This window comes from Pogoniulus pusillus, chromosome 11 (assembly GCF_015220805.1).
Source record: "Pogoniulus pusillus isolate bPogPus1 chromosome 11, bPogPus1.pri, whole genome shotgun sequence".
NCBI classification, from domain to species: domain Eukaryota; kingdom Metazoa; phylum Chordata; class Aves; order Piciformes; family Lybiidae; genus Pogoniulus; species Pogoniulus pusillus.
In genome coordinates this window covers 23,973,515-23,985,695 of record NC_087274.1, presented here as the reverse complement: position 1 = coordinate 23,985,695, position 12,181 = coordinate 23,973,515, and the positions used below count along the sequence as shown (strand labels likewise).

The 12,181-nt window shown below is 37.8% G+C and overlaps 1 protein-coding gene across 1 annotated transcript in view; it reads left to right on the top strand.

The window, feature by feature from the left end:
* Window positions 1–12,181, top strand: part of JAKMIP1 (janus kinase and microtubule interacting protein 1) — a 182,588-nt gene that overhangs the window by 37,226 nt on the left and 133,181 nt on the right. The window contains exon 3 of the mRNA XM_064151471.1: window positions 6,728–7,003. Within this exon, the coding sequence (XP_064007541.1) occupies window positions 6,875–7,003 (129 nt within the window). The 5' untranslated portion in view covers window positions 6,728–6,874. The remainder of the gene's footprint in view (window positions 1–6,727; window positions 7,004–12,181) is intronic.

Here is a 12,181-nt window from a genome sequence, read left to right as displayed (position 1 = left end):
TACTTGAATGTGATTCTCTTTACACAGACACTCCTTGTGTTCAGTGAATAAGTTTCTTGATGATACGAGCATTGTTTTACTCATGACTGTTCTTTATTAATTCTTAATTAATTCTGTAACTTTTCTCCCCCTGCCCATGACATCTGAAATGTGCAGCACAGAATGTTGCTCCATGTCCTATGTTCATCATATGCTTGCTAACTTTACTCTCTTACTTCAGCTGTACTTGTCACCACTAATAAAGGAAAAAAAAGTACTTTATTGCTTTGGTCTCAGTTGGATGCCAAGCTCCTTTGTCAGACTTTCCCAATCTTTTGTTGACTTTTATGTACTTACAGTGTGCACAAGCTGGGTTATTCAGAAGGCAGCTATATATACTATGCATAAAACTCCACTACAATATTTTATTTGCTTCAAGGACCATCTTCTATATGGGGAAAAGAAGCATTTTCTTGCTATTGGGAAGTATGGTGAAGGTGATAGTTTCACACAGCGCCTAACTGCTGGCTTTTCCATTTTGTGGTACTCCTGCAGTGGAATTGCAGGCATGATGTGGTTACTAGGATTAGAAATATTAGGGGAAATGGGAAACCTCCACTCTCTGTGACCATCCATACTGCAGTAAAATGCTGTTGGCACTCAGGAATGATATTTTATCTAGGAAGATGTTGCAAATATAGTTGAGGTTTGTCAAAAAATGTAATGCAGAAAGAAAAGGAAAGCAGCAGTAACTTGGGAAATATCCTTTCTCCATGGATATTTTGCAGTTCACATTTTGAAGTTGTTGTGTCTTTGGTGCCTGTGAGGTTTGCGATTATATTTGGTATAGTGCATAGTTAGCACTTGTCATTTCTGAATGGAAGGGTAAAGTGTCAGTCTAAGAGGGCAAGTGTCAGCTGTAGACTGCATGATCATTACTGGGAAATTCACAAAGAAGGAAAAAGTGAAAAATGTAGGGTTCAGAACATGCCTTAGGGCTCATCTGGGTAGTATTTGCTTGTCTTCTATGACACTCAAATACAGCTAATAGTTCATTAGTATGTTTAATTTTAATGCTTCAGAGACTTTAATTGTCATTATAAAGGAGCAGAGAGAGTGAAAAATATCTGTAATAATATAGTGTTCATTAATGCCATTAGCTTTTACTATAGAGAATAATTATGGTAACTACATTTGTTTGGGGGGCAACAAATAAACTCCTCTGACTCTAAATTCTCTTTTCTTTAATTGAGAGGGCAGTTCAACATTTACTTCCAACTGGGTTTAACTCTTTGTGGTAAATGCACAAGGAGCTTTGGTTATAGATCTATCTAAGGAAATCATTTTCATATTTACTTAACAATACCAGAAAGGAGATGGTGCTGATTTTGAAAGGAATTAAAATGCTGGATTCTAAAACTAGCTGTTTAATATTGTAATTTTTCTTTCTGCTAAGGTGAATGTGTTTTTGTTTTTAAATCTCAAAAGAATGCTGTATAAAGATACTTCCTGCCCCTCCTGTTCTTATTTAGTCTGTCCTGTTGCTGTACAGCTGGATTAACAAATTGATTTAGACTTAGTGCTTTATTTAGCTGACTCTGCATAGTGAATATGAAACACACAAAGTGTAAGAGATTCACCAGAGCTAATGTATTCTGGAATGTGATTATGTCATGTGCAAATTATCTATAAGAAAGTTTTCTATTGCTTGGAACTAGTTTATGAACATTTGAGCAGAGGGATTTAATCCTATGGGCTGCCTTCCCTGGAGGTGTTCAGGACCAGGATATGGGTGAACCCTTGAACAATCTGGTCTAGTGGGAGGTGTCCTTGCCGATGGCAGGGGTTTTGGAACTAGATGATCTTTAAGGTCCCTTCCATCCCAAACCACTTGATGAATCTATGAATTTATCCAGTGCTACAGGAAAAAACTTCCCATATCTGGTCCCTATTTGTCTTATTTGGTTAGTCATATATTTTGTGTATCAGTGTTGTAATTATTTGACTAGACTGGGGCACCTACAAACTGCTCAGGACAGGGCTGTAAACAGAAACAGTACAGGAATGGGGCTGTCACATTGTGCAGTGATCAGCAGGCACTTCGCTCTAGACAAAGACTGGGTGCTCCTGTGGAAAACTGGGATTGCTGAAATGTGTTGGCTATTGATCTAGGCACTTTTCCTTTAAATAGCTCTTCTGTTTGGCTAAGTGATCGTGAAATCTGCCAAAGCTGATGCATTTTATCTCTCTTTAAACTGGTCAAACTGAAATTTAGATAAACTTTGGTGTTACTAAATTACTTTTTTTTTCCTTAACCTTCTTTAACAATCCATTTGTGCTGACTAATCCTCTCTACATACTTACATTCCCTGCCATATGATTATGTATCTGTGCATCAGATGCAGAAAAGGTGTCCTATATCATTCTTGTGTCTGAGTGGTTTCTCTTGCTTGCACATCTAACAAGGTAGTGCATTTGGGTGGCTGAAAGCTGTGTACAGCTGCTGGCAGAATTCCCACAGGCGTTTTACTGTTAGATAAGTCTGTGGCTGGTAATGGTCATGTTGAGATAAGACTGTTTCACTTAGTCATCTGAAGTACTCCTCTATGTGCTGAAAGTTTGAAAGAGGTGTTAAGAAAACTAAGGAAACTTTCCTAACACCTTGGAAACATGTCTCATACGATTTGCTGTTTGAGCCCTTCAGTCTGTTGTGAATGAGTCTCCTTGCATAGGCATACATGAGCATGGATAGAAGAAAAAGGTATGAAGTATGTCAAGTCTATAGCCTACATGGCATGCATTCAATAAATTGCAGTGAGAGACTGTGAAGCTGGCAGAGTTGACCATTCTTTAGGATATACTGTCCTTGTAATAGCTGGTGCCTTTGCTTGATAAATAGACTCTCCCATGGTTATGGTGGTTGTTCTAGCTCTTTGTTTGTTTCTCTCAGCTCTTCCATTCAATTAATTTGTAACTTCAATAAGTCAGAGCAATGTGTTATGAATATTCAATAGCTTGGATAATGTGATTTGATTATGACAACATGTGAGGAGAAGAGGAATGTTTTATGCATAGAATTGTGGAAACATTGATTTCAAGAAGAATGAAGTACAGAAATTGTCTCAACATCTGAAACTCAACCTTTTCAAAGGACTCAGCATTTTACATAAATAGTGGTGCAGAAAATTCTCCATGAATTAAACAGAAGTCTGATAGAAAGCTCAATTTTGACTGCAAGTGACTTTTCTGAGAGATGCTATCCTTAAAGCTATGATTTTGATACATGCAAGTATTTTCTGCAAGTCTTCATGGCACCACATTCAACTCTAAGCCACTTCAGAAAGCCCATTTCTACTCCTGGTGGCCACCTCAGCAACAACCTTTCCAACAAGCCTGGCATGGTTTGAATCAAATTTTCTGGCAGTTACCAGAAGCATATTTTATCAGTAGTCTTCTCATGATGGTGAAGCATTTTTAGCTTGTGTATAGTGGAGGATGGTTACACAAAGAAAGTCTTTAGCTCACAGAGTTTCTCCTCTGTGCCGTTTTTTGTGCTTTGTCATGCTTGTCACTGTCCTCTTTAAGCTGAGAAAGAAATGAAAGCTTGTCTCCAGGCTCTTGCTGTGTTAGTATCTAGCTGTGCATTTTACTGGCTGTAGTTTTACACTGCTGCACAGCTCTGTTTCAGAATTCAGGAAGCTTAGAGGGGAAAGAAGCTATTGTCTGGCTGAAATAACTGGTTTAAATATTTTATCCCAGGTGATGCAACTGCATTACTCAGCAGAGAGACTTAAACCCTGTTCCATCTGATGAGCATTCACTCAACTATCAATACTTGAAATGTCAATGCTTCTTGGTTGGCAATCAAATCAGTTATGAGAAGGTAACAGATATCGTGAGGGAATTGTAGTTTCGTGGGACGTTAGATTTGATAGTTACAACTGACTAACAGTTGTAAAATCTTGCTAGGTTTTCATAAGCTTCATTTGTCATAACCCTTATGCAGTCTCTCATATTTCAATATAGTCCCCAGAATACCTTTCTGAGTAAGGCAAGTGTAATCATGATTTTACTGGGATATTAAGTAATTTGTTCAAGGTCGTACAGGGAACCTGTGGTAAACCTGCAGATAGAACCAAATTCCATCAAGCCTTAACACCTCTGTTGTCCATGAAGTAGTCTTAAATTGCTATCCTCATTATCTAGATAGATCTGAAATTAGATTTTAATGTGGAGTGCTTATAAGCAAGAACAGCTCAGGACTGCAGGCTGAGTCTGCAAAAATGAATGTAGGGTTGTTAGTTACCAAGAAAAGTGTCTTTGTTTTTATTCACCAAAAAAAATCACAAGTGGCACTTAGAAAAGTGTTTCACTGTGAGGAAACTGCAGTCCCTAAGTGGAATCCCTAAGATAGGATTTAAAATAAGCCTTGAAAGAAGCTCTGCTGTTTATAGAAATAGATCTGTCTCTGCAGGTAGCTAATGACTGGCTATAGTCTACAACATGCTTAGAAAATTATTCTGATGATTTTTTTTTTGATTGAGAAAAATATTATTTTGTGTCCTGCAGAGATGCTTTTGCTTTTATCCACTCAGTCACTTTTTATTACATAGAACTGAGAACTGAAGCAGGAAATGTAGGTCATCTGAACCTTGTGATAGATGTGCCTTCGGCATTGGTAGCGACAAAAATTGTCTTTCCCATGCAGTCACTGCTTGATTATGACTGGCTCTCAAACTATAACATAGGTGAACTGGCAGTCACTTCTGAAGTTAATACTGTACCTGTGTCTACTGCAGTTAGTATTGTCAGGTGGTAGGGTAATTATATTTATTTTAAACTCCTTCTATATTCTGAACTGTGCTGTACTAAGAATGCACTTAACAGCTTGTAGTCAAAAGCATAAGGGTTATGGGTAGCCCACAGTAGGCTTCACAGTATTATGAGAGAAAAAGGGAAGGAAAATTAAAAACCCAAACCACTATATATGTGGAGGCAAAGTATCTACATAATGATGCTTCCCCCCCCAGCCTTTCCCCAGTACTTGTGTTTTGGCCTGATGAGTTGACTCATTAACATCATTAACATCTTCACCTTTCAAAAATCATGTTGAAGATAAATAATAATTGTTCAAGTCTGAATCAAGACTGGAATGCTAAATCTTGGGTGACACTATTTAGTCAACTGTTTTTTGTTACCATGCTATTTTATTGACAATAATTACTTGAGATTATGGGTGCTCTTACTATTCCTCTTGATTATTGGTTTTTTTTTTACTGTAAGACCTACTCTCAGACGATACAACTCTCCACTTATTTTTGAGTATTCAGTACAGAATCAGCTCTAAAGACCTACACTTCTTTAAATGGAGTTATTTTTCACTAGACACTATGAAGTTTCTTCTTTTCTTACTCTCAAGTAATCATAATTATTTGGTAATTGCAAAACACTCCACATTTCAAATTTCCCAGGTTCTGTTCATACTTTGTCTGATTTTGAGGATATTTACCTCCTTGGTTGCTGTTTATTAGTTCTTAAAGTTGAAGAGACTAAAACTTATGTCTTTAGTTGAACTCACCAAGTGTTTTACTAAGCACATTTGAGGTCTTAGTTGTTAAGCCTCTTGAAGTCTATGCTAAAGAATGCAGTTTCTTTCCAATAGAATTTCCAAAACTCCCAAGCAGGAGCAGGTTATAAAGAACACCTTATTGTCTGAAACAATTTGGTAGCAATTTTCTTGGAAATACAATGCCCCAGAGATGTAGTTCAGTATTAAAGTAGGAGCCTCTCTGCTTTGTTAGCTATTTAATGACAAAAATTATGCAGACATTGCAAATAAGCAGAGGATGTGGTTTTGAAAACTAATTCAGTATTGTAAGCACTTGTTGCTCAGTTTTATTCCAAGGAACACCAGGTTGTGCTTGGGGGAGAGCGGGGGGGGGGGGGGGGGGGGGGGAAAGCCACAGATTAAGCTGCTATAACTACTCATGAAGAAAACTAATCGTGAGATTTCCTAATTATTGGAATTAGAGTTCTTTGTCTGCTATTGATATTCTCCTTGAATAGTACATAAAGCTCATTTAGGTAATTGACTGATTTTTAAGCTTAAAGGCATGCTGAGGAATGGAAATAAAGTTGAATACTTTCATGTTCTGATAACATTTCCATCAGTGTTGACCCTGGATGTAATAAGTTTATGTATGTGATATTTTAAGGAAGTAACTTAAAATATTGTTTTCTTCAACTTTGGTGATACCTTTTCCATGTGTCCTGATGCTGTGAGACTTGATGATAACTGAATAACAGAATTGTTAGATCTAACTGATACATGAAGGTGAGAAACACTTTCTTCTCACTACAGGAAATAAACTCTTCCCACTGAAACAGCACTGCCCTCAGTTAATTTATGATTGTCCTTGGGTTGTTTTTTTTTTGGTGAGTCCTGAGCATGGACCAAGTCAGGTGTTGAATAAGATGATTTCTGTTTACATGTTGCATTCATGATAACTGTAAAGAGTTTTACTCCTGTGGGCATCAGATTACTTTAGATGAGATGGTTAAATACTGTGTCACTTCTTTTCTAATGTATTTCTTTCAAAGTCTAGTACACTGTGCAATGTAGTATGTGCATCAAAGAAGTTCAGTGTACTTTAAAACTGAGTGTTAAGTCTGGATGTAGAGTGTGCCTCAGCCCTGTGTCTGAATTCTCTTCCCACTAATCCTCTTCTCGCTACTTTGTTTCTTTCAGGACATGAGACATTGCTCCCACGATGGCAGAGATTTGCTTAAACGATTTTGTTGAATACTACATCAGTCTTAAACGCTAAAAGCAGAAGGCAATAGCTGATAGCTCTGTGTGCAGAAAAAAGATATAAATTAAAGTTCAAAAATAATTATGTCAAAGAAAAGTCGTGCCAAGGGAGAGAAGTCTGACACGGAGATGGAAGCCCTGCAAGCTGCCAATGAGGAGCTACGAACTAAACTAACAAACATCCAGATAGAATTTCAGCAAGAAAAAAGCAAGGTATTTATCTGTCTGTATCTCTCTACAATCATTCTTCTTAACAGAATTGCTGTTAGGAACCAGCAGACTTTGGATCTCAAACTAATTCAGTATTAAAATGCATATACATTAAAAAGAAAAAGTGATGAAGTGAAATCAGGAGAACCACTGAGGGGCTAGAACTGGTGCCAACTGTTTTAAACAGTGTGCAAAAGGAAGTAAATATCCCCAAACATCCAGTCAGTGAAATCTGCAGCCACAGCAATACAAACAGCACTAGCTTAAAGGCATCTTCAGTTTAAAGGTAACATAAAGGGAACAAGGGAGGTTTGTGTTTGATCTGAGCACTGAAAACTGCATGTTGGGAAAAAAAAATGCTTTCAAAGTCAAACATCAGCAGCATATTCAAAACATACCAGTGTAAATGCCTATGGAGAATTTAAATTAACTGGAAATCATCTGTGTAAGAGTCTTGATTTGATCTGCTGAGGCTATATGTGCCATTGCTCTGAGCTGTTTAATGATGCATCCGATTGCTAATGAATCAGACCCATCACTGTTTAACCATCTGGGCATGTGTTCAACAGGTATTTGAGTAATCAAAGGAACACATATATGTAATGTGTAGATGACCATAAAAGAGGAAACTGCAGCCAGTGTGCTCTAAAATCCTACTGAATACACACTGTAGCCTGTAGTAAAATCCGCAGCATGTTGGAGTACATTTCTGGGAGGATGGGGAGAAAGAGGTCTTCAGGCTCTATCTCATATCTTTGCTGTGCTGCTTGCTCTAATTCATTTTACTGAAGTTGAGTTGTGTAGTTTATTTCCCACCATCAGGGAAGCAGGGTGCGCTCTGTGCAGCAGTTACATAGGATGCCTTGACAGACAAGATGAATAAATTAAAAGCACATAGATTTTCCTCTTTAGACTTCAGTTTAAAAATGAGTACCAAAACCAACAGAAATGACAGCTTGGTACCAGAAGAGTGAAACCACTCTGCCTGGAGAATTCTAAATAAATTAGATGGCTTTATTGGCACAGAGGTAAGAATATCTTGAAGCTGCTATAGCAGACAGCTCTGTGGCCTGTGGGACATAAACTGTGTTAGGAAAGGTAACAAACTCTTGTGGGGCCAATTGATTTAATTTAATTCTCCTAAATTATTTTGTCCCTCATGTATATGCCTACGCTGAAGATTTAGCTGAGGAAGAAGCTTCTAATTTATGAGAGACATCACAAATGGAAATGAGTATGAAATTAAAAAAGCTTTATTTACTGGGGATTAAAAAAGTCACATGGAGAAGAGTTACGGCCAATATGTGTGGAAGAGCTCTAAATACAGCTGTCGACTATAGAATCCATGTATGCTGGATAAATAAATAAATGAATCTTACTCCAGTCTGCTATGTAGGTAATGAGAAAGGAGACAGTTCACTTACTGAACTGTAAGGAGTGTACTGAAAAGCAAGGAGGTAGTAGGATACTGGGAATGAAATATGGCAACCCTCCTGGAGGAGGAAAATGGGTGATGTCCTGCTACTACCACAAGGACACACACCCCATTGGGTAGGTTGTTGCCTGGCAGCAGTTGAAGGACGTTTGGATTCAGCTGTTCTCTACACTTGGTATGGAAATGTCAATTCTCAATACTGAAAATCATTAAACAAGAGAATTTAGGGCATCTGTCAAACACTGGATAGCAAGTAGAAAAGTTATTAAGAATAAATTTGGCAGTGTCATTTCAATTGGAATTCAAAACCATTAAGTGAGTGAAGATGCTAGACATGATAATGCAGTTTCTAACTCAAGTGAAACAGCTCCTGGAGAGGAGCGAGACATCAACAGACAATTATTAAGCAATGATTATCATTAATTTGAAAGAATTCACAATAAAGTACAATCATTAAACCTTTTAGATGGCATCATGTTGGAAGAGACTGACAGAGAGTGCAGTGGAAGAGATCCTGCAGAAGTCTAATGTTACAATGGAAAATTCTTCTCAGAGCTGTAGTAAAGCCTTTAAAAATAATTTCATCAAATTATAGACCACAGCTAGTTAAATCTGGAAGAAAAGGACAATCACCAGAGTCTTCAGAAGTTACTATGTGATCCACATATAGCACAGGGAAAAGAGATAAGTGTTGTGTATGCTGATAAGAACAGGAACACATTTTCTGTGATCATCATCACATAATCTTGAGAGGTTAGGTTAAAAGATTATCAGATGTGGAAACTCTTGAGGCAGGAAAAAATGCAGTAGGTGTAATGCCTTGATTATTTATTCTTTCTAAAGAGTTCTTTAAATTTATTTATTTTTTTTACTGGAAGTGGGTATGCAAGAAGAGGATATTTATGGAAGTGGAGAGAATAGAAAGTGAGCACAGGAGGCTTTTTGCTATGGAGAAGGAACAATGAAGACCATAGAAGCAAGCAGTAGAGGGAGATGGGAATGGTAAACGGGTGACTGAGTGTATTGGTTTTGGCTGCAATAGTAGCCATAGTAGCTAGTATGGGGCTATGTTTTGGCATCAGCATTGTTGGCAGCAGTGTTGATAACACAGGGATGTTTTAATCACTGCTGAGCAGTGCTTGCATTGTCAAGGCAATTTTTGCTTCTCGCATCGCTCCATCAGCAAGTAGACTGGAGGTGCACATGAAGTTGAGAGGGGACACAGCTGGGACAGCTGACCCAAACAGACCAAAGAAGTAATCCATACCATAGATGAGTTGTACTAAGGCCAATTTATATTGGTTCTTAGGCAGCATTTCTTTCCTGTAGAAGTGGTTTGGTACTGGAACAGACTGTCCAGGGAGGTAGTGGACTCACCATCCCTTGGGGTGTTTAAGAAACATGTAGGCATGGCACTCAGGGACACGGTTCAGTGGGCATGGTAGTGTTGGGTTGATAATTGGACTTGATGATCTTAGAAATCTTTTCGAGCCTTAATGATGCTATGATTCTATAACACCATGCTCAGGAATAAATCTAAGGGGAGGTTGGCAGTGGGGCTGCTGCTGGTGGACTGGCTGGGCATTGATTGGTTGGTAGTGAACAATTGTTTCAATTTGCATCATTGGGCTTTCTTTGGGTTCATTTTCCTCTCGTTTTATTTGTTCCTCTCTTTTCCTTATTTTGTTTCCTTGTTGACTAATTTTGTTGCTTATGCTTCATGTTCTGCCTGTGAAGAACAACATTTTTCTTCATTAAAAGTAAACTTAAAAATGCTGGAAATTTAACACCCCCCCAAAAATTACTTTAGAATTTGACTTCCTTTTGGAACTGAAAATTAGGCATATGGGAAAATGCCACTGTACTATTTTCATTCAGTGAGTTGCTCTGGAATCCAGACATGTGCAGATCTGCATAGTTTGAGGGAGGGAGGGTTGGAGGGACTGTGGGAAGGACAGCTTATGGCTTTCAGGCAAGACTTAACAGATAAATCTAACTTCCCATCTTCTCTGACCAAAAACCAGTAACAGAAAAGGCTTTTTAAAGATCTTGAGTGTTAGGATGCATCTTTTTTACTGGGTCATGAGGAATGGGAAGCGTTTAAGGTGCAATGTGAAAATCCAAGGGGTTTGCAAGGATTCTTATTCTTGTTTACGTTGCTCTTGCTGAGGCTTTTAAGTGAAATGACTAGTGATATATTACAATATTCAGTTACTCTGAGTGGTTTAATGTGTGTTCTTTTAGATAATAATGATGCATTTAGTTGTTGTCTTCCCTCAGTTCAGTGAAAGATGAAAAAAGCTGAGCAAGTATTGCATTTTGTGTGACTCACTGCTCCTCCAAAATTTCAGAACCTGTTTCTCATTTATCAAAGATGCTTTCAGGAAGACAGTCTTTGATGTATTGTGTGGAAAACTAGTTTTCATCTTCATGCTTTATGTACAATGAGACTAATTTTAAAGTACTGTAGTTCTGGAGAGATATTTGTCTTATTTATATCCCCCTTTATGCAGTATGTTTTCCTGGGTTCTTTGCTTTTTCATTTCAATTTCCTTTGCTCATCACTATGGAAATAACTAATAGATTTGAGTAAATAAAGAATATCAGTTCATTTGCAAAGTCAACTATAAACTCATCTACTTGTGATAGTAGGTAAATAAGTAAGTGTTCTAACTTTGTTATAGCATAATAAAAAGATTTGGCTTGGAAAGGACCTTGAACGATTGTCCAATTAAACCCCCATGCTATGTGCAGGGCTGGAAGAGGCTTAAAGCTGTCAGTGGAATTGGGTACCCTAATGCAAACACTGAAAATTAATGCTGTCTGCTATGGGCTTGAAACTAAAACTCATCCCACCAGAAGAAATAATTTCCAATGGTCAGTCTTACCAATTAGGGAGAATAATATTTAAATAAATCTATCTGTCTATCTTCCTAAAGATGTGTCATGTTGTCTGAGTCATCTTGGAACAGAGTAATAGTATTTGTGCAGTAAAAACCTGCTTCTGATGGTGTCTGATTCAGAGCTGTTACCTTTTTCACAGCTACAATTATAGTGCTCTCCCAGATGGTTTTTGTCCACAGTCTATCTGGAAGATTACTTTCAGGAAAATATTGATACCTTTCCTCCCTCTCCTGCTCCACCCTGTCTTCTTCCTGATTTTATTTTGTCATATTTTAAAAATAGGGTGATTGTGAGTCCCTTAATTCTCAAAGTTAGTGTATTATAGCAGGATTATAATGTCTTTGGTCAAGCAAAGTCTTCTGTCCCTACTGTCTGAAAACCTCAGGTGAAGTTCAGACTCAATTTGCGGCCAGTGCTGAGGGTTTGATGAGTAACATTTTGGTTTCATTTTGTGGTCACACTTAAATTTAAGCAATAATTCTGAATTCATTGACTGAGTTATGTCTGAGGCTTTTCTGTTTCCTAAAGAAAACACACAGAAGGGCCTATTTATATCCGACTTGCTTTCAATAAGCACAACAAAGGTTTCTGCACCTTTCCTGGACTTGTATTAATGTTTATAATTAACACTTTAATTTTGTCTTAACTGTAGAATCCAGAACCATGCAAAGCAATATTTGTTTTCATTATACTTTTATAGTAAATGACAGCCTGAGTATTACTAGAGATCTCCCATCCTTTCTGTGCTAATCTGAGGCAAGCTGCAATTCTAGCTCGGTTCAGCATGAATTAAATGCACTGTATGACTACAGATCCCAGCTTTGTGCAGCACAGATGCAAGC